This window comes from Hevea brasiliensis, chromosome 13 (assembly GCF_030052815.1).
Source record: "Hevea brasiliensis isolate MT/VB/25A 57/8 chromosome 13, ASM3005281v1, whole genome shotgun sequence".
In the NCBI taxonomy this organism is placed as follows: Eukaryota; Viridiplantae; Streptophyta; class Magnoliopsida; order Malpighiales; family Euphorbiaceae; genus Hevea; species Hevea brasiliensis.
In genome coordinates, this window is record NC_079505.1 from 88,042,017 (window position 1) to 88,063,685 (window position 21,669).

General features: G+C 34.1%; 3 protein-coding genes across 8 annotated transcripts; 2 read left to right on the forward strand and 1 right to left on the reverse strand.

The window, feature by feature from the left end:
* Positions 1-507: 507 nt before the first annotated feature.
* Positions 508-6,993, forward strand: LOC110637438 (uncharacterized). 4 transcript variants are annotated; one of them, XM_021787543.2, is made up of 14 exons: positions 508-661; positions 1,106-1,260; positions 1,957-2,126; positions 2,244-2,390; positions 2,496-2,547; positions 2,871-3,045; positions 3,512-3,594; positions 3,776-3,985; positions 4,693-4,809; positions 5,059-5,191; positions 5,631-5,738; positions 5,995-6,060; positions 6,144-6,409; positions 6,677-6,993. In XM_021787543.2, exons 1-14 carry the CDS (start codon positions 592-594, stop codon positions 6,752-6,754), a joined length of 1,830 nt encoding a protein of 609 aa, XP_021643235.2. In that variant the 5' UTR covers positions 508-591; the 3' UTR covers positions 6,755-6,993. The 4 variants fall into 4 exon arrangements, 3 of the variants coding, with proteins under 3 accessions (XP_021643235.2, XP_057988738.1, XP_057988737.1); XM_058132755.1 differs by lacking the exon at positions 508-661 and adding an exon at positions 690-796; XM_058132754.1 differs by lacking the exon at positions 508-661 and adding an exon at positions 831-1,002.
* A 730-nt stretch (positions 6,994-7,723) lies between these two features.
* On the reverse strand, positions 7,724-12,955 carry LOC110637402 (dnaJ protein ERDJ2A-like). Of its 2 annotated transcripts, none has more exons than XM_058132752.1 (11): positions 12,783-12,955; positions 11,942-12,140; positions 11,744-11,839; positions 11,405-11,525; positions 11,169-11,275; positions 10,830-11,047; positions 10,016-10,193; positions 9,798-9,917; positions 9,413-9,499; positions 9,158-9,268; positions 7,724-8,764 (listed from the first exon to the last, which is right to left on the reverse strand). In XM_058132752.1, the coding sequence occupies exons 2-11, from the start codon at positions 12,125-12,127 to the stop codon at positions 7,934-7,936; spliced, it is 2,055 nt and encodes a 684-aa protein (XP_057988735.1). In that variant the 5' UTR covers positions 12,128-12,140; positions 12,783-12,955; the 3' UTR covers positions 7,724-7,933. The 2 variants fall into 2 exon arrangements, with proteins under 2 accessions (XP_057988735.1, XP_057988736.1); XM_058132753.1 differs by having other exon boundaries at positions 11,942-12,149; positions 12,783-12,948.
* Positions 12,956-15,088: 2,133 nt separating this feature from the next.
* Positions 15,089-20,438, forward strand: LOC110637400 (uncharacterized). Of its 2 annotated transcripts, XM_021787489.2 has the most exons (9): positions 15,089-15,680; positions 16,241-16,335; positions 16,485-16,564; positions 17,446-17,487; positions 17,585-17,706; positions 18,195-18,375; positions 18,734-18,912; positions 19,572-19,787; positions 19,866-20,438. In XM_021787489.2, the coding sequence occupies exons 1-9, from the start codon at positions 15,109-15,111 to the stop codon at positions 20,176-20,178; spliced, it is 1,800 nt and encodes a 599-aa protein (XP_021643181.2). In that variant the 5' UTR covers positions 15,089-15,108; the 3' UTR covers positions 20,179-20,438. The 2 variants fall into 2 exon arrangements, with proteins under 2 accessions (XP_021643181.2, XP_021643182.2); XM_021787490.2 differs by lacking the exon at positions 17,446-17,487.
* Positions 20,439-21,669: the final 1,231 nt, after the last annotated feature.

The window sequence follows — 21,669 nt, forward strand, 5'->3', positions numbered from 1 at the left end:
TTAAATTGAATCGAACCGAATCGAACCGAACCAAAATCAAAGAAAACCGAACCGAACCTTAAGATTTTTTTGTTTTGATTTCTAATTTTTTTTGTTTTTATGTTTTTATTATTTAGATTTAATATTAAAAATATGAAATTTTATGAATTTCGGTTTGATCGATTTAAAACCGAACCGATATTTATCGGTTCGATTCAGTTCGATTTTCTCTCATTAATTGATTTGGTTCAATTTTTAAATTTTTTGATTTTTAATTTTTAGTTTTATCAATTAGATTCGGTTCGAAATCGAACCGATCGTTTGCACGACTGTAGCTTTGACAATGGTATGGCGACAATGGCATGGAGAACCTTGAATATGTTCCAGTACCGCTTTTCTTTATCCCCTCGTGCTTCTTATAGGCTATGGCCATGGGGTAATGTGACATGTCAAATTTTGCATTGAATGAGATACGGCAACCACCCACAGCCATTAGGGAGCCCAATGCATGGCCTTAAATAGGCCCACTACTGTTATTTCACGAAAAAAAAAAATTTCCCGCTTATTCTACCCAACGTTTGTTAAAAAGAAGGGAAAACAATTTTGGGGAAAATGTCAATGAAGCCGATGGACGACGTGGATCGGTTGTTTGAATGCTTCAAGTGTGGCGTCTCTCCTCCTCGTAAGTTCCCAATTTCTCACTCTTCAAAGCAGAATTATTGAAAGAAAATGATACTGAAACTTTTGATTTCTAGGTTTTCAATGCTGTACTCTATTCTCTATATATACACCCATAACACAACTGAAAATTGATTAGGTCGGGTTTTTATTTCTCAATTTCCTGAATTTTTTTCAGTTCACTTTCGTGTGCAATTCACTTCAGTAGCTTACTTTATAAAATTTCTCTGGATTTTGATACATCTTCTTATTTAAGGTTAATCAAACGTTATTTATAGATTCAATTCGACGCGAGTTAATGGATTGTAGTTTACAGTATCTAAATTTAGGTCATCAAGAATTTCTGTACGTGTCTCGTAATGATATTTCATGACACGCTGAATTGTATGAGTTGTTTGTTATTATATCCCTATGCTTACATGGTGATTTGTTTTGTATTTGTTATTAGAATCTGCCCTAAGAATAAGAAAGAGAAGCAAGAGCAAATCTAAGCAAGGGAATGAAATACATGAAGTATCACCAGCTTCTGGTACTCCATCACCAGGATCAGCCATGCAACCAAAGAAGAAGAATGCAACGGATGCACAGCTCTCTGGGGAGAAAGTTTGTAGTTTGCTTTTTTTTTTTTTCCCTTTCATGCTTGTATGTTGTGTTGGTAATTGTTATCCATTATATCATGCAAAAACTTGTTTCTGCATGCTACCTAGTCTGATGTCCTTTATATGTTGCGTGATTCAGAAATATCGAATTTTAGCATACACTCACACAGGTTTCATTTCTATTTTTAGTTTGTACCGGTTTAATTTCATCAGTTTTCACTAGACTTATCACTAAATTTCAATGCAGTTGTTAACTTTTAAATTTATCACAAATAGCACTTAACTTTAGTTTGCATTTCAATAAGGTCACTAGAAATTTGGCACGATTTCTAATGTAGTTGTAAAATTAAAGGTGAGGCATAGGACTTTCTTATTTGGCTTCCATGTAAAAATTTTTCAGATAAACCTCTATTTTCAAATCTCTCAATAGTGACCTTATTGACACACAGATTGAAGTTGAGTATTTTTATGTAACAAATTAAAGATAAGTGACTATGTTGAAATTAGTAGTTCCAATTACTACTGGTGAAGACAAACCTTATATACCTCTTTGTTCTTTTCTTTATGTAGTACAGTTTGTCTTCTTTGAACTGATATTGGGTTGTTTTTCTTTTTTACTTGAAGTTCAGAAGTCCATGTTATGATGTTCATTATTCTGCAAAGCTTAATCATTTAATTGTTTTTATCATTATTTCCTTAGTTTGGTTCAACAACAGTTAAAGCAAACAACTTAAGCCATGGGAGGCAGATTTCTCCCTTTGTGTTTTATGGGTCTCCACATGGTGTTCCTCCAAAAAGGCCAATCAGTTTGTTGCGACTGCTACGTGAAATACGTATCGATCTTGCGGAACAACAAAAATCAAACTTGAGGTAGTTGTCCTGCCCTTTCATACTTCCTTTTGAGGCAGCATTTCATTTTGACTCTTCTCTTACTGCATTTTCCATTATATTATTGATAATAATTGACTCTAGTTACTGGTTTCCCAGGACGGAAGTATGGGCTACATTTCCAAGGCAGAATGAAGCGATGAACTTTGCAAAAGAGCACGGGAATGTGTGTGTCTTTAGTTATCAAGATCACCATAACGGACAAAGAAGGTTCCTTGTTTCCACATACAAGGAGTTCTGGAGGAGGTTTTCTTGTTTAAATTTTCTTGCATGATTAGTATTACTGAATCAATAATTACCATTCACTGCGTCTTTTGAAGGGTTTGCTTATGCTGATCTTTTGAACTTCAGGTACAAAAGCATGGATTCCAAATTTCGCCACCATTATGAAGTGATTCAGGAGGTGACAACCTCTTTGTTTCCCTTTTATAAATCAAAACATCCAGATACACACATAACTGCAAACTGTGAGTGTGTTAAAATTGGACCTGGCTTTACACAAATAAAATTTCATGTTTGTGTTTATATCTCACCTTTTTTGTCTGCTCCTGCTTGCTTTTAATGCCTCTTTTCTAATTTGTCCGGTGTAAACTGGCTGTGAGTCTGTGACAAACCAGAAAGAAACATTTTCTTAATCTAATTTTAATATCCTACAAAACTTGAGTTCTGAAGTTATTTGTGTAGTTTGTCATTGAGATATTTTTCTGACTGGTGTGTTGTTTTCAGGGTTTACCATGCCACCTGTATTTTGATTTGGAGTTCAGCAAAAGAGAAAATGCAGAAAGACATGGAGATGAAATGGTTGATCTCTTGACATCAGTCATTCTAGAAGCATTACTTGAAAAATATTCTATTCAAGGAAACCTTGAGTGGATAGTGGAGCTCGATTCCTCCACTGCAGGTATGTTGATCTAGTAGAAACATAGCATCTGTCTGCTGTCCTTTATTTCATGATATGTCATCAAATATTTAAATATCAGAAGATTTAGACATCACATCCCTTCCTTGCCTTTTTGCAAAGAGGTTGTTTCCATGACTTAAACCCATGACCTTCTTGTCAATGTGTAACCTCACAATATAACTGTTTCGAGGGTCTTCTAGCTTAGGCCAATCTTAGCTAACATTGAAAAGAAGGCAAAGGCAGGCTGACATTCAAGTTAAAACTGTTAGAGAAAACAAAGAGAAATAGAGAGTGAGCCAAGTCTCCTAGGAACTCTTACAATAGTATGATGTTGTCTCTGCCTTTTGTAAGTTTGTTTGTTGTTGGAGTCAATAAAGTGGGAGATATTATACTTGGCATTTATCTTAGTAACGACTTGGTTTTTCAAACTAATTGTTTCTTCTAAGTTCTAACTTTGCACATGCAGAAAAGTTCTCACGCCACTTGATCATCCGCATACCAAAGGCTGCTTTTAAGGACAACTCTCATGCTGGTGCATTTGTTTCAGAGGTACCCCTTAGAGAATAGGCATATTAACTGTGTCTTACGTCTTATGGAATATGGTGTCTGGAAAATCATGTCCCATGTATACAGTTTATACAACATTCAGGAATCTGTGTTTGTCACTAGAACTCTCTCCTTTTCTTGTAGAAATATCAACTGTTGTCACCATGTGATGATATATTGTCAGATATGCTCTCGGATCTCAAGTGCGAGGGAGAGAGATGATGGATATGAAAAACTATTTGTAAGAAAAGATTCAACTTCTGAATCTCCAAGCCAACTTTTTGTAGACACTGCTGTCTATTCTAGAAATCGTGTCTTTCGTTTAGCTTTGTCATCCAAGGCAGGAAAGAGTGCAGTCCTTCTACCAACTGGGCGCTTCAAATGTAAGGACATGGTACGCTATTCTCCTTACCTATGAATAACCATTCAAAGTCCAATAACTTTTCTATCAAGTAACATTGCTTTTCTTTTGATCCAAAATTGGCTTGGCACTCTCTTTAGGTTTTCTTGGAACTTGTAAGGAGCTCTCAACTAACAAGCAGGGATCGTGTCCGCAATTTTTTTCTTTTATCTTTATTTTTTTATTTATTTACTGTTCTATTTTGGGCAATCTTGTCCATCTAGAGGACTTAAATTAAACAATATAATGACTTGTACAAAATGCTAAGCTTTTTCGTGTTATTTCATGTTCCATTTATTGTCCAACCCTACATTTCTTTCTTTCTTTCTTTCTTTTTTTTCTAGTTATTTCCTAGTAGTGGCTCCTTGTCACATATTGGTAATAGTCTTACCATGGGCTCAGATTTGTTGGACAATGACATGAGTTTACACAGTTGTAGATAAAGTATCCAGGCCTTCCCCACCCCCGTTTTTGGCAGTTTTACTTATCATTTACCTTAATAATATTGCAATAGCTGGTATAGGTGGTAAATTATATCTCCAAGAAGCTCTTCAATGAACACTAGAGGGTTTAGGTTGACATTTCAGTATAGAGAAAGCCAATGACAAAGTAATCAACAAGAAGCTAATTTGTGGTTCTATAATAGAATATGATTCTCTGCACTCAATATTCAGTAGTATGCCGGTGTTGGTGAATAACAGTGTGAAGAAGACATGTTCATGGCTTCCTTGATCTGCAATATGGATGCTGATTGTGAGAAGCTTTTAGTCTGCAAAATGGACTTAGATTGTGTGAAGACCCTCCATTTTGATACAGAGGTATTTTTGAGCTCTGCATTAGTTCCAATTTTGATATACCTTTTAGAGACATCTCCATCTTACAGATTCTATTTGCCTTGTTCTACTATACCCTTCAAAAACTCTATTTTTCATGGACTCCAGATATTTTTATGACCTGGCTTTAAGTTCAAAGTTCCCTTTATTGTTATGTTATAAGGAGTCATACTCCTGATGAGCAGGTTTCTGATTAACTTAGAATCTTTCTTTCTTTCATTTTTTTTAATGTAGACAAATCATTGTTCTAGAAGGTTCAATACCTCTCGAGGAAATGATGCATCAACAACATACACAACTGGAAAGTCGCCATTCCCGTATTTGGACAATTTTGTAGAATCTATTGCCTCCATTGGAAGTGTATCAGGTTGTGCTATTTTCAATTATATGCTGTTCTTGAGTTAAGCATGTTCTATATGAGTAACAATTTTGAAAGCTTAAATTTTTCTAGTACTTTGCCTTGCACAAATGGCAGAACCTCTTAAAACTGTTCTGTTGGATTTTTTTTTGAGATTACTTCCTTTTTTTTCTGTGTTCCTTCTTAATTTCACCTATTGCCAGATTCTCCTTTCTAGTTCTAAGAAACTTGAGCTTAATCTAACAAGATTTGCAAGCAGTCCATGCTACAGTATTCCTTCAAATTCTCCATTTTAAGGAGCTACCTGGTTCTTTTAACTTTAGCAAAGAACGCTAACTGGAAACAAGTCTATTCCTTCTCTTAGGTTAATTCGTTAGGGATTCGGAAATCTAATGCTTCATGAATTTTTATCTCCTTCATTACCTTGCTGACACTATCCGCCAATCAGGGAAAATCCGAAGCTGGTATTGGTTTTCAGAGTATGGATTGACGGTCTATAGCATGTCAAGAAATAGATATTGTGAACGAATTGGTAGACAGCATAAAAGCAATCACGGTGTGTCTTCTTTGATCTTATATCTTTTTAGCTGCAAGTAAAATATATCTCTGCAATTTTTCTTGTTTATTTTAATTCAGCAATTCAGAAACTCGCTTGTGTAGCTGTAAATGTGTGACAGCTAAAATATTTTGAAGATATTACTTGAAACTTCTCTTTGTGGTTATGCAGACTTAGTTTCCACTGTGTTGGAATTTCCCATGTCTACTTTATATAAAAGAAACAAGCTCATGAGAATCATCTCTTTTTGGTTCAGTTATATATGTTGTTGACCTGAGAAGGGCCATTTATTATCAGAAATGTCACGATCCAGATTGCCAAGGTGCTGGACATTTTTTTTTTTTTTGTAGCACCGTTTTGATGCCATGTTGAATCGCTTTAAACTGATGTTTTTTACGGCACCAGGTTACCGATCTCCCTTACGACCGATCCCGATAAATTTGATCCCTGATCCTTCATTTTCCTATGACCCAGTGCAAGTGGTACATCATATGGGATTATCAAATGATAACCTTGAGTATCAATCTGTTAACAACAATTGTGGAGGTGTTCTGCTTTACAATGATGACCATGATACAGACAACTTCACTAAAGATTCTTGGTGGCTTGAAGCTGTAAAAGTTGCCGATGATATAGAAAGCAAGCGGAAAACAGTGGAGCTTAGCACCGTGGTTAGTTCTCTAAGCACACATTAGTTCTCTTGTAGCCAACTTCTTTCATTCCTCAATGCCATTTCCAATGCCTAGAGTGGCTATATCAGAACTCAATAAGACATGTAGCTACCAGCACAAGTGCAGTTCTCATTCTACTTTTCTTTTCTCATCTGTAGACTAAATAGGGTAGATCAAAATCCTGCGGACTCGAAATTGAAAGTATGCATGTGTTAAATAGGTAGAGATTTCTTATAACCTGATTATTTCCTTGATTTCTGCAAGCAGAACAACATTGATGAAGATGACAACTGGTGGATAGCTGTGGAAAGGACTGCTTCCCAAGCTGAGCTGATGCACTTTTAACAGCCAGCAGCTCAGCTTGAGCACTGGGGAAGACTCATCCAGCTTTAATTTTGCAAATGTGTAGATTGCCTCTTACTGAATCTATCATGCATCTATACCGTGTACTTGGTTGCTAATAAGTATACCATCGGAGGCCATATCTCTCAACATCCATTTCAGCAACCCTCCGTTAATTTTGTAAATATAAATGTATCATATACTGTTTTACACGTTTATGATCACAACAATTCTACCTCGCATTTGTTCAGGCCTGCTCGGTCACCCTAGGAAGGCATTAAGAAAAAAAATTGATTTGTAGAGCGTTTCCTTTTACCATAAATTTCCTTCGGGCTTAAAATTTGTACTCTGAAATTTTAATTATGCGTTCATTGAACTTGAGAAGTTTACTGATTTTCTTTTGTTTCTTCTCTAAAAAATTTTTAAAGAATATTAATTTACATATTTTAGATTAATTGTATCGTCCGTTACTTAACTTTAAGAGTACTTTTAAGAGTTATTTGACTTCTTAAAAATTTAAAATTTACCATAAAAATTATAAGCCTTTCATTTTGTTCCATGAAAATCACTTTTTGCTTATGAGTTGGCAATTTTTTATAATTTATTAATTCCATCCTTAAATTTCACATTGAAAAATTTTTGAACTTCTCGCGTTGACAAATTATTGAGATCATGCATCATCGCTAACGAACTTGGTTTCTTCTCCATGATGTTATAATGTTATAATGCATTTTAAATATAGAAAGATTTCCAACCATACGCATTTTATTTTCAGTCATTTGGCCTTGCTGATAAATGGCGTCCCTTGCAATATTGCCGTCCGATTAACATTTCGATAGTGAATTAGGTACTCCCGGAGGTTATCAGGTGAAGTTCATTAACATTCACCGATCAAGCCATGCTCACCCAAATAGAGTGACAAAAAAAAAAAAAACCCAAAAAAGGGTGGCGAGCAGCGGCAGTGGCGGCTCGTTAAGAACAAATTAGTGCGGTAAAAATCCGGACTGAAAATACTAAGAGGGCCAAAATTAGTCGAGAACCCAGTCAACGGTATCAAAAATAATAAAGCTTTTGCCCAAACAGGGAGGAGACGTGAATGACTGTCACTGAGATGGTCGTTAAAGTTCATCCACCGAATAAATTAAAATCTTATTCTTTTCCATGGATAAATAAAATGGTGTTTCATTCCTCATCTGTGCCTGAACCTTCTGAGCTTGATCCTATTTTATGCACAGTGCCATTTGCAGCAGGGCCCTTCTTTTTTGTATCTTTTTCATCTTCCTCGTCTTCACTATACTCGCTTTCATAATCATCATATTCCTCTTCTTCATTCTCCTCTTCCTCTTCAAGCCCATCCTCTGCAATGGCTCCCTCTTCAGAGATGGAACCACCCCGAGCGCCAGCCCTTGTTCGTTTCAGAATTTTAACCTTCAAGTTAGTCCTTTTGTCACAACCTATCCAAGAGTCACACAAGCAGTAACAAGTCAAATTGTAGTTCCCCTCAGACGGTGCTGGAAACTTGCCCATCACCAGTCTGGAGCCATCTCGCACCTTCTCAACTGCTTTTCTGACCGCTGTACTTGTCTCCTTAACACTTGCTCCAGACCCCTCCATAGTCTCCTCAATTGCCTTAGAAGCAGCAGTTATAGCTGCAGCTTCATCCATGAAATTTACCTTCTGGGAAAACCACACATTATTTGAGATGGGATCTGCAAGCAGAAACCAGAAATTCTCTTCCTTGTGAAATGGGAAGTAAGGCGTGTGGGGGAGTGCACCAACCAGGCCATTAGCACGTTTGAGGGTTATCCATGCTTGAACAGTGACAATGTCACCATCCTGTATACCTTCTTCACCTTCAGTCTCACATCTAACTTCAATGGTTACAGAAGGCATCATTTCCAGTACCATCTCAATATCTTGCACTTCAGATGAGGAAAATCCAGCAACTTGCTCTAGCAGGTCAGCACGATCCTGCAGAGCCATATCACAAAAATCCTGAAAAGTTCTCACCTTCTGCATTCAGGAACGAACACTCATTAATAGTAAGATCAGGAGGACAGCATAACCATATTCCAAATAGATTACTTTCAAGTTCAAAATTTTCCAAATGCTTCAAATGCTGAATTCTCTTTAGTTTCTTGAAAAAAATTTCAGAATTTGTAATTCCAAATGACATTTTAAAAAACAAATTCTGAATTTGTCCAGCTAAAAATGAAATTTACCAACAGATTGGAAACACAGCATAGAATCTTCTCATTCTGTACAAAAATTTTTCAAGGCCCTTCAAGAACAGCAAGAAAAACAAGAGAAAGAAATAGTAGCTTATCCATCTAATCCTATCAAGAGAAATATTAAAACCAGTAAGTTCATGCATGACATGCTCCAACACAAGATTTTACAAATTACCTTGCGTGCTATCTTCTTGATGACAGACTCACTGAAATGTGGCAGCTGCAGAAAGGGTGCAATCCCTTCTGTGGATCCTCCTGTAGTTTTCCTTGCACTAAGAGGAACAGCCTGCACCAGAGTATATCAACAGAATTATGAATTATTGCATTGCATTGATTTTTAGTGGAAGTGGGGAAAGCATAACAATTGTTGGTAATGTTGATTAGGGAAACATCACAATAACAACTAAAAATAGCATCTGTCAATCAGCACCTGAATAATACATTGAGAGAGCTCAACAACCCCAATTGCAGGTCGCAGCCATCCATGGCCCTGTGCAGTGCGAGGTATGACTGCCATCTGTAAATAGAGAGTAAAACACTATTAACACTTAATTGTAAATGGCTCAACCATCAACAGCTAGATGAAAGCAGCAAAATAAGTAATGTCCAAAACACAATGGTAGAATTATGCTTCCACAGTTCCACTGTGCCAAGATCTTCTTAAGACAATCTCTTATCTTATGCAAAGAAGAGGTTGTGGAACAAAAGCCACATGGGTGGGTGTGACATTTTTCAAGGGCCCAAAAGGATAATTACGCCACAATAACTGATACTAGAAAGTGTACTTGAAGAATATAATCCTTATGTGAAAATACCTTCATTAATTCTTCAAGAAGGCGAGGTGCAAGTTCTAGCACACGTCTGAAATCACCAAGCAAAGCAGGTGACAAGGCTGCTGATTCACGAGTTAACTGAGCTTGAATTAACAACTCTGTCTGAAGAGAAAATAGCAGAGAAGTGTATGAACCTCATCAAGGATTAAAACAGGATATTTTGATTGTTCTACATGATCACATATTTGCAAACAACCCACCTTAACTACTGCAGGATGCTGCTTCCAAAACTTAGCCTGTTCTTGCTTCATGTTCTTGAGGTCCAGATTCAACTCACTTCTAACTGACACAAATAGCTTCTGAAGAGGTTCATCGTCAGTCCTACGAACTGGAATTTCCATATATTCAGCAGCCTTAGTAAAGACTTCCATAACTTTGCTGTATGATCAAGATACAAATTAGCAAAACAATCATAAGAAGCCACTTACGTCAACTCCAAGAGATATGATGTTAGCAAAGAAAACCAAGCAGTTTTCTAAAGATGGACAGCGCTAAAATTATCATTGCATAAACACACACAATAGACAGGAGCCCTCTCCCCGTGGATTTTCATGGGCAAGAGAATATTCATAAAGAATAGATCCCAGAATAGACATTATATTAAGAAAAAATAAAAATATAAAAAAATCAAGTGCACATGCCTAAACTTGCACACAAAACATGAAACAATAGGTCTCAAACTTAAGGGGAGACCTTAAAATTTCAGAGTTGGATAAATTCTGTGATGTGAACCCATACTTTATAAAGCATCACCGGTCAAGTGGCCACAATAAGGCAACAGATTATGTTCTCCTTTTGTACACTACAGAATCAGTTGTGCAATCCTAAGATTGGGACCAAGTTGGAGCAGTTAGACCAACAAAGTGCACATGCTCTTCTAAACTAGCTAGCAAACATTTAAGAGGCAAAGATGATATAAACACTGTTGCCAGAGGATGTATTCATCTATCACTTGTATATTTTATTTTAGGAACAAGAGAAACAATTACTAGATATTGGGAATAAAATAATCACCTTGGGGCCAAAGAAGGTTTCATTAAGTAATAGTATGCAGACAGAGTTTGATGCATGACATAATTTCCGGTATATTTTGATGACCTTGAAAGATATATCACTGCAACCACCAAAGGCAATAGAATACAAACACCAACTATCCAAAGTAAAAGTATTCCACCAGATGCCCCATCTATGTCTAGCAGAAACTGAGGAAGTGCTATGCCCATTTGAAACCCCTGCAAGATTGCACTGCAAACTTCAGTTTCAAAAATAAAGATTAAATTGCAGATGACAAAGTGAAGCAAAGTGCATTAAAAGCAAATTACTTCTTGTTCTCCTAGAAGCATGACACATCACCTGTCTACCATCTGGATGGCCATATTTTTCGTAATTCTCACGGGATATTGGATCTGTTAGAGCCTGATAAGCTTTTGTTATTGACTCCACAAAATATTTGTGGGCCTCTGAAAAAATTAAAAATCAGAAGCAATAGTTAGTAGGCACAGGTCACTAATCATATGGCACACCTTTCTTGGCAGTTTAAAATTCAGACTAGAAAACACAAATAAACCAAAAACTAAAACACCTTCAACCTGGATCTGGATTTTTATCAGGATGGTATAGAATTGAGAGTCTCCTGTAACGCTTTTTAATTTCTGACTCTGAAGCTCCAGGTTCCAATTCAAGTATAGAGTAAGGATCAAAAACTTGAATCTGATCAAGAGAACAGACAAGAAAAAAACTTATTCATTAGTGGAACACAACATTGTTGGGTGTGTTGTGAGAACCTAAAATAAAAGATTAACTAGACCAAAGGAGTATCATATAAATTGAAACAAATATGATAGAAGCAGAATGGCCATTTGACCATAAAAAAGCAAGGAAGCTGAATATACAGATAAACAACAGATATTAAAGTTTAGAATATTCACCTCACGACTCATATTTTTTATGTAATACACCAGGAATATCATGATGATCCAAAGAAGAATTAATGTCAAGTTACTACATGTGGAGAAGTTTGAAATCTGCCAAAAATGAAAAAGAGAAAAAAAATAATATATCATTTCAGAGCAACCAGAATAATCCCGAAAAGTAACGTAACTTCTTTTGGCACAAGATAAGCTCACCCGCTTAAATATTGATTTGCGGTACTTCCCCGACCGGAAGCATTCAGAGCACCTGCAGTTGATGCTCTTACTTTTCTTAGAGGCAGCGTGGCATAATTTCATTATTGTGTAAGGCACTAGAGGCAGTGCCATTATTGTCAAAATGAAAATTGGGAACAAAACACTATTCTCTTCAGAGGCGGCCATGGCGATATCCTACCTAAAAGATCTCCATACAGAACTCCAATTAGAAATTTAGAATTCCAAATTCAAATATCCTACCTAAAAGATTTCCATGCACAACTCCAATTAGAAATTTAGAATTCCTAATTCAAATTCCTTGGTACGTATATCTCACGCAGAAACTAACTAAAAGAAATTACTGCGAGAATAAACAAAACTTCAAAAACAAAAATAAACGCCCACGAAAATCAACCACTAAAGTGTAATGTGGTACAATTTATTTTTTCTACATTTATTCTTTTATCCAAAAAAAAAAAAAAAAGCTGAGGCAAGTTATTCCCGCGCAGATATCAGACGAGGCCAACCAAATAGCCTGAGTTACTATCCAAAACAACCCTAATCCAATCCGATAAATGGCACGAGTTTAATTGCAGCCAAGAGTTAAGAATCCACCGAAAAATAAAATTAAATAGAGTGAACTATGCATTCAATCGCATGCAAACCCCTAAAAAAATCCAATTATAAGCAATAAAATCATATTGAATTCCAACTAACAAGTAAAAAAAAAAAAAGAAGAGTGAAATTAACACAAAAATTCAGCTGAACTTAGATCGTTCGAGCTAAGATGCGAAAATCTTAATATATAAGCATATTAGAAGTATAAAGACAATTTGACTACCGGGAAAAATGGGAAATCGAGATCAAGATCAGCTTAAGGAAGGCTTGTCCGACCGATGGCGCGATATGGAGCGTGTGAGAGAAAAGTGCACAGTTGTTGGGGAGGGTTTTTGCGCCTGTGAATTGAGACCCAGATGAAAGTTGGAAATTGGAAAGGCATGGTTTTGATGGGTTTTTCATATCGTTACAATTTTAGCCTTGAATATAATAAATATCGTAAGGTTAGATTCGTCATTCGAATATTATATTAATTACCCAAATCTATAGTTAACTGGAAAAGGAAAAAAATAAATAAATAAATAAAATTCAAATTACCCGCGGACTTATTGAGAGTTCAATCTAGGTTATTTTTAATTTTTGATCTAATATAACTCATAATATTTGATTTATACTCAAATTAATTTAATTAATTAATATATATTATTTTTTAATATTTAATTATTTTTTTAATATTAAAATATTATTTTTAATTTATATAATTATTTAAATAAAAAATAAAAAAATTATTTTTATTATTCAGTATTATTAATTAAACTGAAAATATAAGAAAATATCCTTATATTTTCATATAATTAATTAAAATTTTAATTAATTTAATCATTTAAATGAAAAAAATATGATTTTTATATTTCGTGCTTTTAATTTAAAATTAAAAAATTATAATTAAATAAAACCAAAAATATAAAAATATTATTTTTTCATATTATTAATTAATATTAAAAAGTAAAATATAAAAATAACTAATTATAGTTAATTAATTAAGATTAAAAATAATTAACTAAGTAATTAATATTAAATAATAATTAACTTTAAAAATATTTAAAAAATAAAAAAAATACAACTTACGCACCGAATTGATGAGTGAGTTGCAACTTCCTCAAAATTGGACTAAATTAAACATAAATTAAAACTTCTGAATTAAATTGAACCAATAGTTAGAATTTGACTAAATTGAATCTTCCCAATAATTATAGAGATTTTCTCAAAATTAAGCTAAATTGAACATAAATTGAAAATTTTAAATTAAATTCAATCAAAAATTAAAATTGAGCTAAATTGAACCTCCTAATAAGTAAAGGGAGAAAATTAGACTTTATTTCAAAAAAAATTCCATACTTTTAACATTAATTTTTTTTTTCTGAAGAGAAAATGCTTCTATTGATTTTTTTTTTTTTTGAAAGAGGGCTTAAAATGAAATTAGTTGAAGCTTTGGACATATTCACAAATAAAAATTGAAATAAATTCGGCTTGCCCTTAAAATTTGATAGCAAAAATAATTAAATTTAAAATCATAAAATTAGATTAATTATACTTAAAATTTGTTAAAATAAATCAATTTAGTCAAATTTATTATGTGTAGAGTAAGCGTTTTAGAAGGAAAAAAATATATATTTTATAATTTCTCTTTCAAAATTCATAGAATATTATAAAATATCTATCTCTTTATATCCTATGCTTTTATCTATTCCTTTCCCTCTTTTTATCATTTTCTAATATATATATATATAATAATAAAAATAAAGAAAATTTACTATTTAATTAGTGTATTTAAAAAATATATTATTTAATTTTTATATTTTATTACCATTAAATTATTTAATTATTCTATCAAATGTTTTGTTAATCAAAAGATTACAATACCATCAAACTACTACTTAATTTATTTATTTTAATTAATTAATTATTTAATCTCTATATTTTTTAAAAAATATATTAATTAACTTTTATATTTTAATTTTATTAACTATTTAGTCTATTTTACCTTGACTTTTTTCTTTATATTTTTTTCTTTATATCTATTTTTCTTTGCACTCGTACTTTTCTTTCCATCATTTTCTCTCTATTTTTATTTTTTTAATAAAATTTAATACAAACTAGATGCACAAAAAATTAAATAAAAATACTTAAATAATTTTTTAAAATATGAATTCAGATTTAACCTTTATATATTAAAATATTATATTTTTAAAATATAAAAATTAACTAATTAATTTTACTAAAATAAAATAATTAAATAATAATTTAATAGACATTTATTAATAAAAATTTAAAAAGAAATTAAATCTAACTAAAAAGTAAAAATATATAGATTAAATATTATAATTTTTAAAATATAAAAATTAAATAATTAATTTTTATTGAATTTAAAAATTAAGTAATAATTTAAAAAAAATAAAATATAATAAAAAATTAAAATAAGAAACACTATTAATTTTTTTTTATCCTTTTTAATAAGATTTAAATTAATTTATTTAATAAGATTTAGATTTAATTGATATGTTGGATTTAATTATTCGTCACCATCAAATCGCTTACCTTTTACTCCGATGAAATTCCAAACAGAAAATGAGATTCTCGCTGTAAATATCCCATTCTCTTCTCTGCACTTCCAGGCTCCAGCACCAAAAAAAAAAAAGTTCAAAACCTTCAAAAAAACCCTATCAACTAAAGCTACCAACCAACCTCCCATGGCCTCATCTACCCAACCAACGCCTAACCGCCACCACTCTAACCTCTTCCACTCCGCCACCACTGCTCTTATCTCTCTTATCTCCACCACTAAAACGTCACCGTTTTCAACAATCCCGCTATCTCCTTCTAAAATTTGCATTCCTTTCCAATTTGCTGACTCCTCTTATCCACTCACCCAAGCCACCGGCTCCCCCTTCGACTCTACTCAGCCAGACTCGGTCTCTTCAAAATCGGCCGCCGTTAAGGGCTTGTCCTCTGCTGAGTCGAACTCGGGCTTCCCATCAACTGTCAGGATTGCTGGCCTCAAATCAAATGGCAAGAGTGGTGGGCCCGCTTTCGTGGGTCAGGTTTTCAGCATGTGCGACCTTTCAGGGACTGGGCTCATGGCTGTCTCAACTCATTTTGATATTCCTTTCATTTCAAAAAGGTATTTATTCAAGTTTAGGAGAATTAGTATTCCTATTCAATGGGGATTCTGAATAGCTTGCTATTCAAGCAGATGCATTGTTTTCAATTATTTAGTCAGAGGTCTCTCACTTAAGTTTCACTAGAATTTAACATGTTTCTACCAAATTACTGTTTTTCTTTTGTTTTGGGTACTTTCCAATCTAAGGATAAGAACAAATTGTTTTGCACAAGGATTCAACATGGTGCTAGCTTTTGCTATAGAGGGGGGCAAAGATTTTGTTTTGCTGACAAAATTGAAACCACCAAGTTTGGGATTTTGGTTTGTTGATAAAATTGGCAAATTTCAACATGGTTCAATTATTTATGTGTGATTATTGCACATTCCAATTTGAATAAAAGCTACTCTTATTGAGTGGTCAAAAGGCGTAGGGGACAAAAAAATATTTGGATTACTTGAATCACAAACCGAAAATGGTATCTTTTTTTTTAAAAAACAAAAAAAAATGCTTTTCATTTCCATTTCTAGATGAACCCAAGAAGCCCTGATTTTATTTGACTAATAAGAACGTTTTACTATAGAACACCTGAATGGCTCAAGAAGATATTTGCAACAGTCACCAAGAGTGAGAGGAATGGTCCTGTGTTCCGTTTCTTCATTGATTTAGGTGATGCAGGTATGTTTTGAGTTTTGACATCATCTCTTAATTTTAAATTATCTCATTCTTTTCTTAATGATTCTTCTTGTAATTGCTATTCTTCAGTCTGGTCAAGTTTCTTTCCAGCAAAGGAAAAACTTACATTCTGATTTGATTTATGATTTTAGTTACATATGTTAAACGGCTAAATATTCCAAGTGGTGTGGTGGGTGCTTGTCGTCTTGATTTGGCATATGAACATTTCAAGGTATTGTGAACTTGAATGAGCTCTTATTTTTTACGTTATATGGCATGTGTTGTGAGGTTGAAATATTGAACTCCTATTTTACTAGTTCTTTTTTCTCTGTTTTCTTGTACTCTATTCTGTATGAGGTAAATGTGCTTTATTTCTTCACATACCATGATGAGTTCCTGATGTTAGCAAATATCATCCTTTTGCTTCAAAGCGCTTTCAAAGTTAATTAAAAAGAGAAAAGAGAGAGGAGTAAGGTGTTAGGCAGTATGCAGTTACTGCACCTGCTAATGTTTGGATACTGTGTGCTGTGTACCTACTAAACAGCTCATTACATTCTAAATTGGTATCTATAAAAAAGGGGGCATCCTAGTGCATGAGGTTTGGTCAGGGGAGGGTCATATATCGTACACATCCTTTTCCTGCTTTTTTTTTTTTTGGCTGTTTTCATGCTTTAAACCTATGACCTTTTAGTCACAAAGGAGCTATCTTACAGTGGTGCTACTTTTCACTATGGTTATATCCCACATGCTCTTAGAAATTTTGTCGTTAGTGTACAGCCCATCTGTAGCAATTTCTTGATACATATTGATGAATGTGCAAACCATCCATTGTTGGGTAGTGAGAGAGATAATATGGCTTTGAAGAGAGTGAAATAGTGGAATATAATCATTGTTAGCTGAACAAAATTGTAGGGTTGTGGTTTTGTGATTTGTTTAACTTCTTTTCTGAATATCAGATGCTATCAATGTTTTCATAGCAGAACAATGCAAATGATTTTAGCATGTATTATCTTCAAAATATATTCATTTACATTTTGTCTTGTGAATTTCTAACTTTTGTCTGCCTATCTGGGTCAATGCCAACTGTTTTTTTTTTTGCTTTAAATTCTGCAGGAAAAACCTCACCTGTTTCAGTTTGTTCCAAATGAGAAACAGGTGCCATTAATCAGTTTGTTTGATATTTACGGAAGCTAGGGAATTTTTTTGTACTTCTATGATCATATTAATTTTAATTCATATTCTACTCTCACAGGTCAAGGCAGCAAACCAACTTCTCAAGACAATTCCTAATGGGAGGAGGAAGGTAGATGGGGTTCCCGTTTTCACGGCTCAAAATTTAGATATAGCCATAGCTACTGCAGATGGGATTAAATGGTGTGTTTTAATGCCATTGTACGATCAAACATTTTCAGTGCATGGATTGGAAATAATCTTTTCTCTGTATTAGGCTATTCATTTTCTATGGACATTGAGGTTTGCATAGATGTGAATTTAGGTTTTTAATTAATGATTTTCATCATTGAATAAGCAATATCAAGATATAGTGGTGCCTTATTGTTTGGAATTGCAATGCTGATAATTTGCATTTTCTTGTATTTACAACTTTTGTTCACCTTCTAATCGTTAAAATGAGAAGCAACACGGAAAGATGTTTTTTTTCTTCATTTTAATGAAAGCTTGCTTAAAAGAACAAAGAAATAGAAGGAAAAAAGAAATTTGTCCTTTATTAAAGGACAGCTTTTGTTGTTGCATCATTATTTCTAAGTTTTCAGATGTTTCCCTCGTAGGCTTGTACTTGAAAGAATATTCTTTGAAATGTATATCAGCATACATTGCTTACACTGTTACTTTCCTTTCATTAGGTATACGCCATACTTCTTTGATAAAAACATGCTAGATAACATTCTTGAAGAATCTGTTGATCAGCATTTCCACTCTTTAATTCAAACTCGGCACATGCAGCGCCGACGCGATGTGGTAGATGACAACTTTGCTGCAGAAGTCATTGAAGAAATGGGAGATAGCGTGTTGGAGCCTCCAGAGGTAAATTGTGTTAGTCTGATTTAATATCTTATCATGGGAAACGTAAAACCAATGATAACAACAAATGTGCATGTGGGAACTTGAGAATCGTATTGGCCATTGTGTGCACTTTTTGATTTCTTGCTCTTACTGACTGGCCAGAAAGGGTCATAGACATGCGATTTTAGATTGGTTGTGGATTTTCAGCTTAGCTGATACGGTATTGACTTGTATACTGAATTATGTTCATGCCTGATAATGCCAAACAATAATGATGTAAAAGGTTTTAATAGATGTTTGAGGTTGTTATGTGGGTTGCATGCCCTTACCTGGTGAAACTGGGTTTCTTTTGTTGACAGTGGAGGTATTTTGCTGACAGGTTCAGGAAATGCTGGATGAGATGGGGCATCCTGGAATACCTTTGAGTGTCATTTCCAAAGCTGCTGAAATCCAGCTTCTCTATGCTGTTGACAGAGTACTCCTGGGTAATAGGTGGTTGAGAAAAGCAACTGGCATCCAGCCCAAGTTTCCATATATGATCGACTCATTTGAGAAAAGGTACATCCTATAGTTTTTTGAGCATATTTTATTTGTTTTAAATGTGTGGTACTGGTGTGTTATATCTCCATTTCCCTACGCTTGAAAACCATGGATTTTCATCATAAATGGATTCAACAGGGATGTGGAGAATTAACTAATCAATGTGCCCTGGTCTAGAGAACATTAATACCTGCATATGAAGTTGATTAGCAGATCCTTCGTTTCATCATTGTATTATTTGGCATGCTTAGATAGATATGAAAGAATTTTCTGGCATTGGACCTACTTTATGGGACTTAACTACATCATACTTTTTATTTGCACCCTTTTCCTGTCTGATAGGCCTGTTTTGTAGATTAGAGTCATTTATAGCAGTGAATTGTAGCTCTGGGTGCATGTAAACCGGATATTCTAAGATTTTACTAGAGCTGAAGTGCATAATTTCTTATATATTAGGGATGGAGTGTTTCTTAGAATAGTTGCGTTAAATGTCTTCTGGATTAAGCTTTTTTTATTTTAGGTGAGACATTGGCTGCCTTGTTAGTTGGTACTTTGTAGTAGTTGGTAAAATTGATTGTGAGATGCAAGGTGACCATTTTTTATGGCATGGAGAAGGCTGTCTTTCAAGTTTATGCATGACACTGCAATCAGGTGATTGCTTCACTTTGTTGATGCAGGAGTGCGTCTTCTTTTCAAAGAGCCTTCGAGTCAACTGGCTATCTTGCAAACCCTAAAACAGGTGATGGCACTTCTAAGTGCAAATTAAAAGACAATGCTCAAGCCAATCATGAACAGAAAACAGATTTGCCAGATCTGCGGCTCCCATTTGGAGATTGGTTTGGGCATCCATGGTTGAAACAAAAGTGGAAACCTGAAAAGCAATCAGAAATAAGGTGCATACATTGCTGATCATACTATCACTTGAATTCCTTATGTTCTTCTCATTTTCCTCACTTTCTCCTTTCTTGTAGATCACATGACCCATCAAGTGAATGCAGAAAGCAAAAGTTAGAGCCCAATCCTTTTCTTCCAAAGATTACAATGGTTGGTATCTCAACTGGAGAGGCAGGACAAATGAGCAAAGCTAGTTTAAAGAAGACAATGGAGGACCTAACAAGAGAATTGGAGCAAACAGATCGGGAAAATGCCCCTGGCAGTAGCAATAATATTAATGAGTTAGAAATTGAATATAGGGATCCACTATTTGTTGCAAATGTGGGTGATTACTATTCTGGTATGTCAAGGACAAGTTCACCACGATGGGTCAGTGGAGGAAGCAACTGAAGTCTCCTCGAGAAAAGAAAGCTTCTCAGAAATGTAAAGTTAATAGTGTAATGTTTAATAGGTCATATATTCTTGGCTATGTCGCCAATTTTTTGCGGTTCAGTTGATGTGGATGCATAGTTGTGCATTTACGTTATGCTATCTCACTATTGTAAAATGCAACTTATTTTGTTATAGATCATCTGTTAGCTGGGATGGTGTTGTCGATGTGACTTGGATTTTTATCAAATAATTACAGCCTATAACCGATAAATTATTTATACCCTTCGGCTCTTTTTACAATTTTAGTTTAACTTGAAAGTCCAATTGATCTGGTATTTAAAAAAAAAAAAGAAAGGGTAAACTGAAAGTCAAATGTTAAATGGGCGAGAGAAGCAATTGGAAGACAGGAGTGTAAACGTAGAACAAATGGATGAGACTGTTATGCTTGAGCAAAGGTATTGACACGTACTTTACTATGGACTCAAGCGCCAAGGTTGGTTGAAAATGCCCTGATGCACACTAGCAAAGTGAATTTGCTGATGCAAAGTTTAATAAACACAGAAAAATCATAGAGCCAAGCAGTCACTTGTCTGCATTATTATTATTATTATTTAAAAAAATCCTGTTCTTTTTATTTCATAATTCTCATACTCCCGTGGTCTCCTTGAGTCCTTGTCCTATCTAATGATTCTTGTAGAAATCTCAGACTTCTACTATTAACAAGTTGTTTTCTTGAAGACATTTTCCATCAAGTAGTGGACGCTTGTTGAGAAGAGGAAAAATTTTAGATGTGAGGTGGTTGCTCATGGTGTGCGGCACTTTACTCTCCTCACACGCTACAAAGTTGTGGTGGGTGGTGACCCCCTCATCTCCCTCTCTCTCTCTCTCTCTCTCTCTCTCTCGCATTGTCTCACACACACACACACACTCGCACGCACGGGCACATCGAATATGGAATGAAAGGGAAGATAATTTGACTACAAAGGTGGTAGTGGGATGAATTTGTTCATGGATTTGCTATCGTTGCTTTAATTTTTTTGATAGGGATAACGTCTATATTTTACTATCACTGTAAGCCAGATCCATGAACATTCCTCTCCGCCTCCCTCTCACCTGCTCTCTTCTCTTCATATCATTCCGCTTTCATATGAATTGCCAAGCCCATATGTATCTCCGAGAAAAAAGAGAACAATTAAATATCAAATTCATTTCTTGAATGATCCCACCATGACCTTAACAATCACTTCATTCGTCTTATCTATCTTTAGATTTCATAAATTATTATTTAATCTCTACATTTTGATTAAATTAAATATTTAATTTTTATATTTAAAAAATATATTATTTAATCATTATATTTTACTTTCGTTAAATTATTTAATCTCTCCATCAATTTTTTTATTAGTCAATAATAATTAAATTACTTTCAAAATATTATATTTTTTAAAATAAATAGATTAACTAATTAATTTTACTAAAATAAAAAAATTAAATAATAATATTTTTTAA